General features: G+C 40.9%; 1 protein-coding gene across 1 annotated transcript; it reads right to left on the reverse strand.

Moving 5' to 3' along the window:
- Positions 1 to 1267: 1267 nt before the first annotated feature.
- On the reverse strand, positions 1268 to 14333 carry rspo1 (R-spondin 1). Its single transcript, XM_061050140.1, has 5 exons — positions 13637 to 14333; positions 10967 to 11161; positions 7933 to 8076; positions 7162 to 7386; positions 1268 to 2947 (listed from the first exon to the last, which is right to left on the reverse strand). Exons 1-5 carry the CDS (start codon positions 13731 to 13733, stop codon positions 2742 to 2744), a joined length of 867 nt encoding a protein of 288 aa, XP_060906123.1. The 5' UTR covers positions 13734 to 14333; the 3' UTR covers positions 1268 to 2741.
- Between the last annotated feature and the right edge of the window lie 2064 nt (positions 14334 to 16397).

Genomic DNA, 16397 nt, shown 5'->3' on the forward strand with positions numbered 1-16397 from the left:
TCCCTTTTCATTTAGCATTGGCAGATCAATATTCTGTGTAATGAAGTTGAGTTGTTGGTTCAGTTAGTGCTGAGAATATTGCAACATTAGTACAATGAGATCTTCTCAGACAAGTTCCAAACAACTTAATCTAAATGATCTAAATCATTGTATTTGTTGGTAACAATATTTTTGGGTTCTTTTGTTACTGCCGTTTATTTCATTTTTATGTATTTTTAATTGAGTTGTTTGTTGATGCTTTATCCCTGCTCATTTGTCCTCACGCTGTCTGGGATTGTCTGAACACCATGTGAAGGACTTAACAACAAAACAACAGCTTGTCTTTGTTTTGTTTGTTTTGTTGTCCTTACTGGTTTTATTAATCCTGGTGGTTTGTTTAAACCCTTTATGATCGCGTCATTTCTTGTGTTTCTTGTACTGTTGCAGACATTTCAAAGACTCATCTATTAAGTTAGTGAGAGGAATACAAAATAGAAGTTGAAGCCAAACATATTTAAATAATTAAATTAAAAATAACTCCAGGTTACAGGACAGAAAAAATATCTGCAAAATTGTAGTCATTATAAGAACCAATAAAACTTGAATACTTATAGACTGAATATTAAGATGGACGGAGCAACGGCCACCTGGGAGTGAAGCCAAAGGATTTAGAGCTCCCCCTGCTGACTGGCTTCAGTATAGGCCATGAACCCCACCTCCTGTGTTATTCTCACGCCATTTTCTGTTCAAGTCATTTTTTTCAGAGAAGTTTATTTTTAATTAGTGATTTCATGCCATAAAGTGGTATCATTCTGTGACTGACAGCTCTGTTGACAAATGTTGCTCCTTTGTGCATCTGATTAGCAGAAGACAGCAAAAACAGGGAGAAAAAACGTAACCAACACAAAAGTCATTAAGCTTCAAACCGACACAAGAATCTGTTCCGCTGAGGAGTGTATCTACATCTACAGGATTTTTGCCATTTTATCCTTATGTTTAATATCTGCAAGTCTGTTTTTTTGCGACATGGCCTCAAAACCAGGGCTCATCAAGACAATCCCTACTGCGCAGACTCTGGTTCCAAATTTTGCAATATGTCAGTGCTGGTCATGGGGATATTCTGGCTTCATCCTGTTCAATGGGAGGAGGCTGAGGCACGCTGTCCATTTGTATATTCTGTCTATGGTATGGACTATAAAAACGGTTGAAGCAGATTAGAAAAATAAAAATAATGGATCTATTGCACACAGAAGTCATTCCATCTGAAATAAAGAAACAAGTATAAAAGTCAGTGTATGACCGAAGTTTCATCAGCTTCATCTGAACTTTATTTCGGCCTTCACAGGATAAGCTATACATGATGATACTAATATTTCTTTCTTTTGATGAGGATAAGCACAGCTGGACATATTCAGTATCACAATCCATAGTATGCATGATTAATGTAACGTGTGACTCCTTCTGAAGCGAATACCTTGTGTGAAGCAAACAGACCCACGAAAGAAAAGTTCTTGAAAAAAAACAAGCACATTTCTCTGCATCAATGTCATGAAAGCCAGCTTTGATAGAATAAACATGTAAGATGCTGTGACTGTTCTGAAACTCGAGCAGTAGGAAACATTAAAGTTGTGCAAAATCTTCAGACCCTGTTGCGAACAGACACGCTTACTGAGCAGCAGATGACTGGATGGCTTGTATAATAATCAGTGGCTTGTAGTTACTGCATATTTGATATATCGCTGTGGATTTACATTTCCTTCCTCTGGTTTCAGATCCTATTCCTTCATTCTATGAGAGCAATTTTAACACACATGTGCAAATGTAAACACACATGTACAAACATCTAAGTTCTGTCGACACACAACAGGATTCCGTGCAGAAATGCATACAAAGTACAAACACTTAGGTAGGGACAAACACATACGCACACACACACGCACGCACACACACACACACACACACACACGTTTGCATGCACAGAGGCACGCACATGCAGCCTCGTACACATGCAAATAATCATGTTTTTTACTCTTCCTTTTCTGTGCAGAGTTACAAACACTAACATCGAATTTGAAACAAACAATAAGCTATCAAATGGCAAGAGTTTGTGTAAAGACACCAGAGAAGGAGCTCCCAGTAATCCTCCTCTGCGTCTCCTCTTCGGCTTATTTTGTCATAAGACTCCCTTCTCAAAATAATACACAGAAGACCTTCTGTCCTCAACAACCACAAATGGTTTCCAGTGCCTTTCTTAATTTTTTTCTTTTTTTTTTTATAACTCACAATAGGAAATAAAGGTACAACAGCCTTTGCTTGTCATTGTCTTTATGTCACGTAAAGCGGCTGTTGAAAAAAAATCCACCTCACAAAACAAATGAAGACAAATCGGGATTAAAATAAGGTCTGCCGTCTTCATTTGTAATCGGCCTTTTTGTCTTTGTGCTGCATTTGGAACTCTTGTATTTGTTTTCACTTAAGAGATGTGATAGAAGTCTTTTAGTGCCGTAAACCATGTCCAAACGCAGTCTTCAACAGAGGTTTACGGTCCAATGATCCCTCAAGTCTTACTGACTGTAACACCAGTATCTCCACGATATGTTCAGCTTTTCAAAAAGCTCAGAGAAGCCTTTCCTTTGCAGCAATCCTCCTCCAGTTCTCTTTGCATCTTCTGCAATGCATAGCAGCATTTATCCTTTTCCTTCACCACTATGACCTGTATCATCGTTTCTGTCCTCTCGGCTCCATCCAGCAGGCCGTGGAGTTTAGGAGAAGAAGCTTGTTGTGTTGCTGGGAGGAGTGGCGGTGGTTCGGCTCTGGCCTCTTCTCCTCTTCCCCCCTCCTCCTCCTCCTCCTCCTGCCCCTCCTCCCCCTCCTCCTCCTCCTCCCCCCCCTCCTCCTCCTCGCCCGCGCAAATTCTCCCGCTCTCTTCTGTTTGGGTCATCTTGCCGGTCTCCCTTATTCTTCCGCTCTGAAATGACAAAGCATAAAAAAATTCATGATTAATAGTTTGTTCTGTTCCTCAAATAAAGTCACGCAAGATATCTGTCATAATCGGATGATGTGTGTATAAATGTTTTCTCTTGGCTAAACAAAGTTAAAAATCTGGATTCCTGAGGGATGAGAGAGGATGATAAAAGATGTCTGTTTCCGGTTCTTAATACGGGCAAAATCAACTATAAACTGTACACATTCAGTCCAGAATTATTCATAGATCCTGGAGAAAGGAAAGACATATGTACAGTGACCTGTGCTGCAAATATTCAACAATTATAACCACACCTTCAGTTATAGAACAAAAGATATTTGGACATTTGAATATCTGTTTTTTTTTAGCCATGATATTCATTTGGTTGGTTAGGTGGTCTCCAACTAAACATCTTAACATCTGATCAATTGTCCATAGTATTTTGCTCAGATATTCATTCTCCCCAGAGGTTGTTAACGTGATGTATATCCTGCCTGGTAATTCAACACCAATCTTAATGTTCCACTAAGGGTCAATTTTTGTAATTTTGATGATCCTGTATAGCCTTTTATCCAGTGCTACTACAAGGTCAGGCTATATAAGTGTACTTTTTAAAAATCTTTGATGTATGAACAAAATTAAACTCATCAGCTTTACTGACTTTATGTTAAGGGCTCAAGGGTTAAGGGTAGGGGAATATAATGGTAGGGGAAACACTGCAGTGTATGAAGTAGGAAACCAGGGAGAGTGGAGAATTGCATGTGGGAAAGACCCGGTCCTTCAGCTTGGCAGACTAAGGCCTTCGAACATAGAGCGCTACATAACCGCTAGGCTATCTGCGTCCGGGACTATACCAGAGTATAACATAAAAGTACTTTTACCTAAGAGAATAATGTCTGTACTTTTGCAACATCTGTTAGCTAGAACACAATGATGGTGTTAGCATTCTGATATTAGCATTTAGCTCAAAGACATGCTGTTCCTATAGCCTGTTTGGACGTGCAAAAATCGACTGTGGAAATTTTGTAAATATCATTTGAAACAGTGACTCATTTCTAATAATTTCTTGCTGAACACAAACATTCGAGTGTCTCATTTCCTCTTCCCTTGTGTGCTAACATTAGCAGTCATGCTGTTAAGAGTAGCCTATAATGGCTGTCTAAATAGAAACATCAAGCAAAATGTGTTAAAAATCCTAATAAAAACCAGTTCTGTAGGGGATAAAAACTTGGTACTGTGGATATCAAAATTTAACACATGCATGAGTTTTAAGAGCACTCAGTAAAGTCAAGTGACACAATTATCTGTCATATGAATCACTTCAGACCACTTCTAGCTTAATGAGTTAAACATTGTCAAGGGTCCAATAATGGCCCGTGAGGATGTGGAGAGCTGTCACAAAGTGGAAATGGACATCTTTACTAGTGTCAGATGGCTATTGTTTAGGCAGCACTCAAAGTATTGGGTTTTGTATATTTGAAGGAGTGTAGTTACGCTGGAGGATGTTTGTTATGAGCTAGTGCGTCGAGAGTCTCCGCACATCCTGGAAACTGAGTGAACACATGCCAAGCGCTGGACAGTGTTCACTGCACAGTTGACAACAGCGGGGCTTATGGCGCCACCGTGTTTGTCTACTGCAATGCAATAATAACTGTAGGTCTGTGTTTATTTCTCTACCAGCATTTTTTTAACTCGCTGTACTAACAGTTATGATTCTTTGGTTTAAATGCAAAGCAAAAAAAAACAACAAGTCCAAAGGTAGGACGCTTCTCGAATTTCATTGAAAACATGTCTCCACGCAGCCAGTGAAAATCATTATACGGTGATGAAATGGATTCGATATAGTTGAATGTGGACAGACCTAACAAAAAAACATTTATTCACCGCAGGCCCATGCAGAGCCACAATGTGCTCTGATGACAATCAGAAGGCGCAGTCCCACACAGTAGTTCACAAACATGAAAAAGCCGTCTTTTCTTGCAGAGCTATTAGTGTCACAATCAAGAGAACATTACTTCTGACATCATTTTGTGAGCTGGCTCAATTAACAGGATGATTATATGGCCAGCGTGTTCATCTTTTATGTGTTCGCTACAATCATGGAACATATTTATGAGCTTTTATGGGCACTACTTGCACGGGGACTTAATACTGAGCAGTAATAGTTCATTTATATCAATGAGACACAATGAGAGAGAGTATGGGAAGTGAAGGGTCCTAACAAACACTTAACGGCATCTGTGCTGATGTGCTAACTGTGTAAGGGCTTAATTACACCTCTAACAAATCACAAGTGGAGCCAAGAGAGGGGGACTCCATCAGTTTTATGACAGCTCTGATTGTACGGCCTCTCCATCCAAGCTAAACACTTTTGCCTGACAAATGCAATAACACATCCAGAAAATTCTGTTTTCGCATGAGACCCTTTTGTGGAGCTTCAGGAAAAAAAAAAGGGGGGGGGGGGAAGGGGGAGAAAATTTGCAGCCAAATCAACACAAAGCGTGAGATCTGCAGACCACTAAATCACTGATGTTATACAAGGTCTGCCCCCTGTGTTTTATATAGTCCGCCTGCCAGCCAACTCCCACAGATGAATCTACAGCTGCGCTCTTTTGCACAGAGCTAATTCACCCGCATGAACCGGTTCACCGGAGTCATGGTACCATCACCCATGGATGACATCAGCGAGGAAAGTTCAGCCCTTTGCATTTTGGCAGAAGTATGAGCTTTATGTTCACGCTTAAATGTTTAGCATCTGAAAACAGGGATGGTTGAACTTAAAAATCTCCTTAATGGCAACAGACAACACAGCTTTATGACTTTCTTGATATGAAATACACTTCCTCCACGAGGAGAAGTTTGGCAATCTACACAGCAGTGTTTATAAGATAGTTCATAATATTTCACTGTTAATTACTCAAGTTGAAATTCTTTCCACGATGCCGACGTCAGAGAGAATAAATTCGCTTCTCATTTCTCAAATTATGCTGTAACATCCAGTCAGACCAAGGACCGACCACCGACCTCACCGACCAATGACAACCCACTTCGGCCTCTTTTCCTCCAGACATGACCGCAGATCTATATGGGACAATGTCAGATCATGTTCAGTTCTTTAGACTCATCCCCCCCCCCCGAAAGGAAATGTTCCAGAGTAGAGGACGCTGCTTGAATAAGTAAGCCTCTTCCGTGTTTGCTTGAAAAAAAATATCTGGGCATATCACGTTGCAACATCTGTACAGTCGCCCAAAACTGTGCAAAGAATATTGTTACGCAAGGTTGCTGCTGTGCAGAAATCCCCAAAGCGTGCCACTGTCTAATAAAGGCTTAAAACGCTGCTCGTTTACAGCACACTTAGCTCTTGTAAATAAGAACACGTGGAACAATTTGGGTTAAAATTCGCACATTAAGCCAAACAGATTAGTGTAAGGTGACATGTAGATACAAAGATTGCTAAGGACTTTCATTCATCAATAAATCTTTTTCATTTCAATAGGAAAAATGCAGCTTCTATCACATCTTATCTCCACCTTTTGGAAGATTTATTATCCCATTGCCACCGCTGGTAAATATTTGATACCTTCACTGCTACGGACTGAATGTTTAAAAGCAAATAAGCAGGATGGTTGCTGTTTTGTTGCACTCCAGTACACTCTGGACCAATTGGCCAAATCCGTCATTTATTAGCCTTAGCTGTAAAAGAGGCCAAGATCGACTAATGAGCTGTTATGAGAGTTGATAATGGCCACTGACTGGCGAGAAAGACTGTTAAACCTGCTGGAGAGCAAGCTGCCGTGGAGACGATAAGAGCCCAAGCAAACATGTCATGGCCGTGTAAACCTCACGCTTGAGCGGTCCTCAGAACAAATAGCTCTCTCCGGCTCTGATCCTTGTCCAGCTTTGCGGTGCGTAATGCCCGCCCTTCATCTGCTTGGCTCATAGTCGCAGTTTATTGTTTACATGCTGAGAAGTCAAGAGATTCTGTATCCTTCTGAGAGCTCCGCCAAACCAAACCCAATCAACACGCTGTGGGTCAAAGACGCACTGGCGGGAATACAAGGCCTTTGGATGTTGAGTAATGCTTCCATCAGTCATCATGCTAACTGGTGGAGGGATTTCATGAAGCACATGGACTTTAATGCCTGTTTGTCTACAAACCGAGCGCTGAACTTTTTTTAAATTTTGAGTCATTTCCTCCGTAACGTATCTGTGTTTACCTCTCACACAGGGCGTCTTGGCCACGATGCACTTCCTCCTTTCTGTCTGAGGCGCGCAGGTCTGCGAGGGCACAAAAGCCGGCGAGGTGTCCGGGCTGTGGACATGCAGGACGGGCAAGCGAACCCGAGACTGGGAGCCTTTTTTAAATCCACATGTTTTGTTCTTCTTCGTACAAGATCCCCACTGGCCCCACTCGCCTAGTTCACACTCTGCAGGACGCTGACCTAGGTAAAAAAAAAAAAAGAAAAGTGACATAAGCTGAGGTAATGAGCGAACGGTAAACAGCTTTTTTGCAGCCTTTCTGTCTGCTTTTAAAAGCTCAGTATAATGAGGTTAAGTGATTTGCAAAACATGAAAGCAATTTAACCTTTTTTCTGTTTCCTTTTGACTAGTTAGAGGTAATTTGAGAAGGTTTATATGAACCTGACTGCGTAAAAGGGCTCGTTCTCATGTTAAATCTATAACAGCTGATACAGAAATGTGATTTTCAACACGTCAAGTCTTTGCCACAGTTAGCCGAGAAGTCCCCTTGTTAATGCTGTTAATGCTGCTGCTTCTAACGTATGAAAGAAATACTTTCAACAACATAAAAGACAATGAAATGAAGGAAAAGAGAAAGGAAAAAAAGGACGGATTAATTCAACAGTTATTGTCAACAAAAGACGCCCCTGAAGTGATACTTTGTGGTTCAATGAAAGGGCTTTTAAGAGAAGCACAAAGTCTGAAATCAGTAAACAGTGATGTGAATGTGGAACGTGAAGGTCACTCACCGACACACTCCATGGTATCATTGGCGGTGCGCTGGTCTGGAGGGCAGCTGACATAACATCGCCCACTGTGTGAATACAAGCCCTCCTTACATTTTGTGCAAAAATTGCGATTGAAACAGGCTTCACAATTCTCTATTTTACATTCTGAAAGACACAGGGGAGACAAAAAGATAAGGTCAAATGAAAGGATCACATCAGCTGCCACATGGGTTTGCTTTATGATGATGTTTAGACATGAAACAGACATCTCTGTTCTTTTGATGGAACAATCATTGCATGTTTGCATGTAAAGAAAAAGTTATTCTACGAGGATTAGACAAGAAGAACTTGAATTGTATTTCTCCAGGAGATTTATTAGTGATTAAACAGCATGGGGTCTGTTAAGAGAGGGTCTCTTAAAAACACATGCACCGCAGGCCTTGTTTCTTTGGAAAGTGGGTGTGAATGAGAGCAGCAAGCAGTGTATGGCTTTCTCTGCACCTCAGACTCATTAAAACTGTCCAGTCAAACAAACCAATTTGGATAATTGCAAACACAGGAGGCTATAAACCAGACATGTTAAACTGCTCCAGAAAGCTTTGGTCTCATCTTGAAATGCACTGTTCTCAGGATAAACAGAGGAGAAGGAGAAGGATGAGAATCTGGAAATGCCTGTTGATATTTCTCAACAGATTGTTTCATGTTTAAAGCTAAGTGTAAACCAAGCTTACTTAACAACAAATACTCTGCAACTTGTCCAACATCAAGCTCAGAAATGATCTAACACTGAATCCTCACTGGGGTCATAAAGTTCTTGCCTCCTGCTCACAATTACTATTTTGAAGCAAATGACAGTTACTGACCTATAATGCAAGATAAATGTTACAAAGAAGACATTCTGGGCTGATATTTATAAAGTTAGATTATTGAATAATAGTTATGCCTGTCATGGCCAGGACACACTAGTAAAAGATGCGTTTGATCTTAATGAGGCTCTCATGGTCAGATAAAAACTAGATAAGATAATAGCCACTTTAGGTCTCCATTAATAAGTACTTATGAATTTAGAACTTTCACACAAAGCCCCAAAAGGCCCAGGGAAGCAAAAAATGAAAAGCTGTGTGCAAATCTATTTCATCGGCTTAAATCCCGTGCTCGTGGTTTATAATTCGAGGGATGTGATTTGCAATCTGTGGACACAATTTACATACCACTGCGCGAATTCTAGGAAACCGTGCCCACTGGGCACAGACTACCTATAGCGAGGTCGAGCCCAATTCACAGAGGCTATAGCACTTCATGTTGACGGCCCAGGTTCAAGTCCCACTCTCAACTCCTTTCCTGCATGTCATTCCTACTCTATCCACTGTCCTATCTAAATAAAGGCAAAAGCCCAAAAATATATCTTCAAAAAAAGATTTGCAAATGGCTTTTTGTTTTTGTCTTACCTGAGCCTTTAAGGGTTCAGTACTTTTAAGAGCAAACAAGGACTGAAATAATTCAACAGTTGACCAAATATTTGGATTAAAAAAAAGCCCTGAAAAAAACCCAAAGACATAAAACAGAAAACATCAGCACGAGAAGAAAATAAATGTCTCAATTAAATCATTTGAGTAAGTATATAATGGGATACAGATTGCACTGTTTGCCTCTCAGTATAAGGTCATTAAATCACAGGGATCAAAATAAGAAAGCTCCAAAATGTTGTAGCTCCTGATTTTGAACTCTAAATCTGGAAGTTCAAACCTTTGAAATACCACATCGACCATAACCAGATTTATGAGTTTCCTCTGCTTTGGAGAGAAAACATTATTTAACATATCTGACAGATATTATTTGAGTTAGGACTGTGGGGTCATATTCTGCATTTTTCTGTCTGTTACAGAAAGCCATAACGTGCTGGTGGATATTGATACCAAGCACATATCCTACAGCTATAAGTTTCAATAAACTTGAGTAAAAAATATTGATTATTAATACAAAAATGTTTTGGCTGTGCTAAGAATAATCATTAGCTCCGGCCTGCTCCCATTCATATACACCTTCAGCGTAGTTACTTGAGAGAGCGACTGTGTTTGATCAGTTAGATAGGATAAGATAAAATGTGTAAAAGTAAAAACATAACAAACATGGGTTGTGGCCTGGCTTGAACCCCACACATAAGGACTGAATAAAAAACACAGACATCGTCTCAAAAACAGACAAACAACAACGCATTAGAAATGTTTTTCTGGAATTTTGTTCCAATCCTTTTTTTTTTTTTTGCCTACACGTAAGGGAAAACAGACATCAGACAGAGAGGTTTGCTCTCGTCAAGAAAAAAAAAAAAATACAGGAACCTACTGAGTAACATCCAGTGACTGTGGCAACACTTTAACAACATTTCAAAGAGCCAAGCCTACTTCTAAACATAATAAAGATCAGTCCAATTAGACATAATGACTTTCCTTCAGTTTAGCAAATACTTTCCTGGAGTTGTTGCATATTTTTGTGTCTTTTTTCCAAAGTGATAAGTGGCAACAGCAGAGCGATTTCAACAAGTAGTCACTTTAATTTACTGTCACTTTTATCATCTACTGCTTGCATCTCTATAGTGGTTATTCTGTAGTTAGAGGTTTATCTCATTCACTTACAAACATGAAAGTAGTAGCATAGGATGATTACAAACGAAAGATAACAGGAGAATAAAAGTGTCACAAGAGGAGAATACTGATCGTGGTAGGCTCCCTATTTTGCTGCACTCATATTTTAGGTCTTGCACAACACAATGAAACTAGCAGGATATCCCTCTGCTTTGTCGAAAACCACAATTTTGTACATAAACAGGAGATGAGAAGCCAAAGATAAACAGATCAGTTACAATGCTGGCTTGATTTAACATCAGCTGTGTGGATTTGTACAGAGCGAGCCGCTGCCAACGACCTCACTCGAGCCTTCTTGTATTTGCACTATTCCAGATGTGTATCTACAAATCTAATGTTCCCAATGATGCATGCAGTTGGTGCACAGTGGCACTTTGCAATGTCACTTAGTCAAAAGAGTCTCGAAAACTCACGCGTGCATCTGTTGTTGCCTTCTGGGTTCCTCATGCCAAAGTATCCCACGGGGCAGGAGGCGAGGCACACGCCGATCTGACGGATGTCATTGCGCTCGAGGAAGATGAAGAGCTTGGGCTTACATTTAATGCAGCCATTGTACTCCGAGCACCGTTCACAGCCTTTTGGGCAAGATGGAGGCCCTTCAGTGCTAACTGTGGGAATATCAAAAGAAAGAAAGGAGGAGTTAGGTGGAGATCAAGGAAACAGCGCATATAAAAAAAAGTTTCCAGCTAGGTTTGGATTTAAATGTGGAAGTTATTTTTCAAAACAACAACAACAGGGAACTTTCAGATCCAGCCATAAACCTGCCAGCACTTTATCACTCCTAGAAGCAGGGGTTAATGCTTACAGCGTCATCTAACAGAGGGCCAGGCCAAACATCTTTGTTTGAGCAGTTACTCACTGTTTACCTCAAACTGCTTGCTGGAGATCCTTAACAGATTTTTATTGGGAGAAACCTGGGTAATTTGAAAGGACAGCCAACTATGAGCTGGTCAAAATCAGTCAGCAAAAAAACCACCCATGGCCTCAGTCAGAAAATGATCAGGGCATTTGAAAGCTGTGATATTGATAGACTTTGCAAAAAGTCCATTACTACCTGTGTCAAAAGTTGTAAAGGAAACGGCACCAAACCAGAAGAATCTCCTTTGATAAGTCTGAAAATCCCTCGCAGACGCATTTAAAGGTCGCTCTCTTGTAATTGCATACTCGTACCACTATACAAATAACTGCCTTTGTTTAAACAGCCCTTTGAAGATGCAAAGTGCTCCCCTACTGGGGGCGGCAGTAGCTCAGTCTGTAGGGACTTGGGTTGGGAACCGAAAGATTGTGGCTCTAAGTCCCGGTAAGGACAAAAATATTTAAATCAGACTGGTTGCTGGAGATGTGCCAGTTTACTTCCTGTGACAAAAAGACACTGGACCTCCAACTGCTTGAGGCAGCCCCCGTGTGCAGCCCCCTCACTCTGATATGTATCTCTCCATTGATGCATATCCACAGGTCCTGTGCATGCGTATATTTCAGGCCTACAGTATGTGTGTGAGTAGCATGTCTCTCAATAACACAGTGTAAACCTTAATTTGACCCCCGGGGAATAATAAAGTATACAAAATGAAATAATAACAAAAAGGAAGCAGAGCCATAGAGTGAGGATATAAATTCATCAGTTTTATAAAAATATAGATAGTTTAAAAAAAAGGCAAAAATTAGAAATGAACAAATATTTTCATTTTTTTTTAAATCAGATTAAACTATGGTATGGCTATAATTCCCTCTTCTACACAAGAGAAAAGGCATGCAAGCAGTAATCTAAATCATTTCAAGTAAAAGTGTGTCGAAGTGCACATCCTTTTCCTAGGAGCCACGCTCAGACCAAACCTCAGTCATCTAAGTTGATTTATGGTCCTGTACTGTATCAGCGCTAAATATACAATCCTCACACACGGCAATCCATCTGCCGTCTTGCCTCCCAGAGATAAGTCACACAGTAAAAGCGTTAACAGGCTTCTCTCATGAACAGATTACACCATCTGTGAGTCACGGTAACCCTAAATGCAGCAATTACTGACAGGTCTTATTGCGCACAATCACCAATAAAAAAAAAGAAGTAATAATGGGCCCTGGGGAGTAACCGCAGCAGAGGGGAGTATATGAATCTTCAAATGGTATTATAAACTGTTCATGACACGTGTTGGAGTGAAAAAGAGAGAGCTTGTGCAGTTTGAATATTTCTCTTCCACGGGAGGAGAAACAAAAAATCATAAATTAGGTTTTCAAACCTGGAAGGAAAAACGCTAAATCGGATGACATCTGATGACGCTGTAGATGCCGCTCATGTTTATGTCGGGTGACCTAAATCCTTCTCTCCACATTACAGTGCAACATTGGAATCTGCACTAGCATTTAGATCAAAATGTATATGCTGTTCAAATAGACTATTTCTCCAACAGTCAGAAACAGTTCTTCTGTTGCAGTTTGTGTGAGTTTAATAACAGCACATCTGTTTCTGTGGCCAGTCATGGTATTATATGAATTCTGCTTCACAGAGGTTGGGTTTGAGGCTGGCAGTGACTGAAAGCTCCTCGTGTGTAAAGAGAGAATTATTCCAAAGCTGACAGTAACACCGGCGCAGAGGCTCCGAGGGCCAGAGATACACCGCGGCTCGGCCTGAGCACCATCTTTGTGGTTGCGTGAGGTCAGAAAAATGCTTACAACAACAGCGGCAGCACGGTCCAATTGAGAGCTTAGAACTGTCAGGTACTCAGTCCATTATGTGCCCACAGAGCCAGACGCAAGAAAAGAGTGATGGCTTTGAGGGTGAATCCATCAAAACCCCCTTCTATAAACAACCCTAATACCCATAAGAGTTTTACATAAACTGAGAGAGGCATGATCTGAAAAGGAGGAAGAAAGAAGAGCCATGCAGGGGAAACACTGAACCTAACATAACCCGTCTAGGAAAAACAAATAGGAGTGATGAGAAAATAAACAATGTGTTATCTTTACTTTGCTTGTTAAATGTTTATAAGACATCCACCACCGTGACTCAGAGCACAGAAAGGAAAAGGAGGGAAGGGAGAAAAAAAAAAGAGATTAAAAACAAGCTGTGAAAGGGAGAGAGAACTCACCCCGTCTCTGCCTTCTCGCCTTGGAGAGCTTGAGAGAATCGCCTTGACCCATGGAGCTGAGGAAGACCATTGCCAGCGCCACCAGTCCCAGCTGCATAGTCCCTGCTGCCTTGCCGGCCACGCAGGGTCCCCCCCTGCGACCAGATGGATCAGGTTGGGGGGGCCCCTTCCTCTGTGGGACAGGTGGATCCCTTTGCAACTGTGACTGTGATTATGATCCTTCCTCTCTCTCTCTCTGCTTTGTGGCACTGCTCTCTTCCTCTGTCTGTGTCTCCCTTTCTCTCACCCCTCCTCCTCTGTCTCTCGGGATCTCTCACTCCAGGCTGCAGCGGACGCAAGTCTGTGTACTGGAGGGTGATGTTGCAGTTACAATTCCAAACAAGCCCAAGGCACGAGTAGCCATCACTGAAAGAGGAGGTTGGGTTGGAGGGGTTGAGCGGAGGATGAAGAGGAGGAGAGAATGGAGAGGAGGATTGACGAACTTCTGGTGGTTCAACCCATGAAGCTCGGGGTGGGCTGGCAGGGGAATCAGGGAACGCGCTGATTGATCGCTGTCAGAGCGTGCCTAAGCTCAAAGCACGTGTCCTATTAAAGATGCTTTAAGGAGGCAATAAATTGAGGGCTGGCAGACTGAAAAAGGGTGGATCCAAGTTCCTGACTATGTGTGAAAACACATCTGGGTGTACCAGGACCTGATGAGAAGAACGGATGTAGAGATGACAAAAAGATAGAGAACAGATTTAAGGAAAGGCTGTTAAGAGGGAGAAATACACAAACTTTAATACTCTGACAGTTTAAGGTTGTATTTGGCTGTTTGTGTCTCATTCAGCAATTGATCTGGATACGACCTCTCCTTGTGTTGCTCTCATAATCTGTCTCTGGCTCTCTGGGAATTCTAGGATTGGAGAGGAGATGGTGAGTCTCAGGTCGTGCCCATTTGGTGACATCCTTGATTACTTATTTGATCCCTCTGGTAATATAATCTCATGTTTTACAATATCTATGAATCTGTTATCTGTGTTTCAAAATTGTTAGATTGGCATATATTGCATGTTTATCCCGTAATCATATTTTGCTTTACCTGTGGTCTCTTCCATTTCTTTTTCACATTAAAGTTTTTTTTTTGAATGGGTGTGGTTCCCATCACCCATAAAAGGTCCCAAGGATCAATAGATTATTATGATGCTCGTGCAAAAACAGCTGAGAATCTAAACATCTGCTGTATGTCATCCATGAATAAAAGCTAAAGGCAGCCGCCCATAAGCTTAGGTAAGCATAAAGACTAGTTTACTGAGGGAAACAGCCAACCTAGCACCGTCCAAAGGTGACGAAAATCTGCCTACAAACACCAATAAAGCTCACTAATTAACATGTTATATCATGTGTGTTTAATCAGTACAAACTTTAGGTGTAAAAACAGGAAGTTGCCGTTTTAGGTGGTGAGTTTGTCAAACAGTTTCTTGGCCTGGTGCCCCGGCTAACTGAAGGATCTGCCGATTGGCTAACATCCTCAGGATTACAACGAGGCTCCAAAAGGTAGTGTGCTCTGCTAAGAGATATATCCAGACACATTTAACACATTTTACCTTTCAGCTTCTACACATATTTAGCTTTTATGGTGCTGAAAATTGTGTTATTTTTGGAGAGAGACAGGCAAGTTGTCATACTTTTATTTCAGTCGTTATGCTAAACTGAGCTAACAGGCTGCCTGCTGGAGCTAAACATATTGTACAGATTTTAGATGGTAAAAGTCTTCTTAGTTTTTTCATGTAACCCTCAGTGAGTAAGTGAATGGGGTGGTTTCACAACAGTTTGAAATTGTTCTTCAGCATGTTTTTCCCATTAGAAAAAGGACAATGTCCAAGCAATAACCATGAGAAACATCATCTCATTTGACTGCCAATCTCACACTAGAACACTGTGATCCATCCATTCCAGCTAAACGGGGATGTCACATGTTCAATTTGGCATAGAATTGTCTCTTTTCTCCAAATTAACCATTACTCATAGCCTATCTTGGTATAAATGCCCAAAGATCAAATCAACTTATTATTCCACCTCTGAAAATAACTTCTTAAATTATAGATTGAAGCAACATATGTAATTTTATTGGCTACAAGAAGAGTCAGTCATCGGCACAGTTGTAGGCAATTGGCCAGGTATAGATCCATCAGAACAGGGGCATGTGCCTACTTTCAAGCCAGGCTCTCATTGGCTATTTTAGGCTGGCAACAGTAAGTGGAAGATCCTAATTGGCCAAATGAGATGTCAATGGAAAGGTCAGAGTATGGCCGCCATTTTTATGTATTGAGGTTGAAGAAATTCATTCAAAATGAATTATTACAGAAAATACAATAGTGGGAAATCTGGACAGCTGTGGCAAATTTGAAGCAACCGGTGGATCTTCATGGATGTAAGGTGTTTGGATTAAATCTTTCACTGGATTTGGATCGTGGGAGCCTTGTCGATGCAGCTGGACCATTTTTGTTGGAATGGGGAGAGCTCAGTAAATCTTCAATTGGTAAATTGAAGACAGAAAAATCGTTTCATTGTCAGTGGTGTAAGAGATGCATAGATTGTGGCTACTTTGTCAGTGTGTGGACCTTGTGTATTATAAAAGGCTTGTGTAATATCGTAATAAGGTCGCCAAAAGGCAGACTTAAAGAGGTCATATTATGCCCTTTTTGGGGTTTGTATATTTAATCTATGTACCTACTAAAGTATGTTCACAATAGCTAAAGTTCGAAAAAAGTGTCTGTTT

The sequence above is a fragment of the Labrus mixtus genome, chromosome 11 (assembly GCF_963584025.1).
Source record: "Labrus mixtus chromosome 11, fLabMix1.1, whole genome shotgun sequence".
Classification (NCBI taxonomy): domain Eukaryota; kingdom Metazoa; phylum Chordata; class Actinopteri; order Labriformes; family Labridae; genus Labrus; species Labrus mixtus.

Coding starts and splice junctions, on each gene's coding strand:
- rspo1 (XM_061050140.1), bottom strand. CDS start 13,733: ATGCAGCTGGGACTGGTGGCGCTGGCAATGGTCTTCCTCAGCTCCATG. Junction 8,077..10,966: donor AGGCAACAACAGATGCACGC/GTGAGTTTTCGA, acceptor TGTGTCTTTCAG/AATGTAAAATAGAGAATTGT. Junction 2,948..7,161: donor CAAGACGCCCTGTGTGAGAG/GTAAACACAGAT, acceptor TTGTCATTTCAG/AGCGGAAGAATAAGGGAGAC.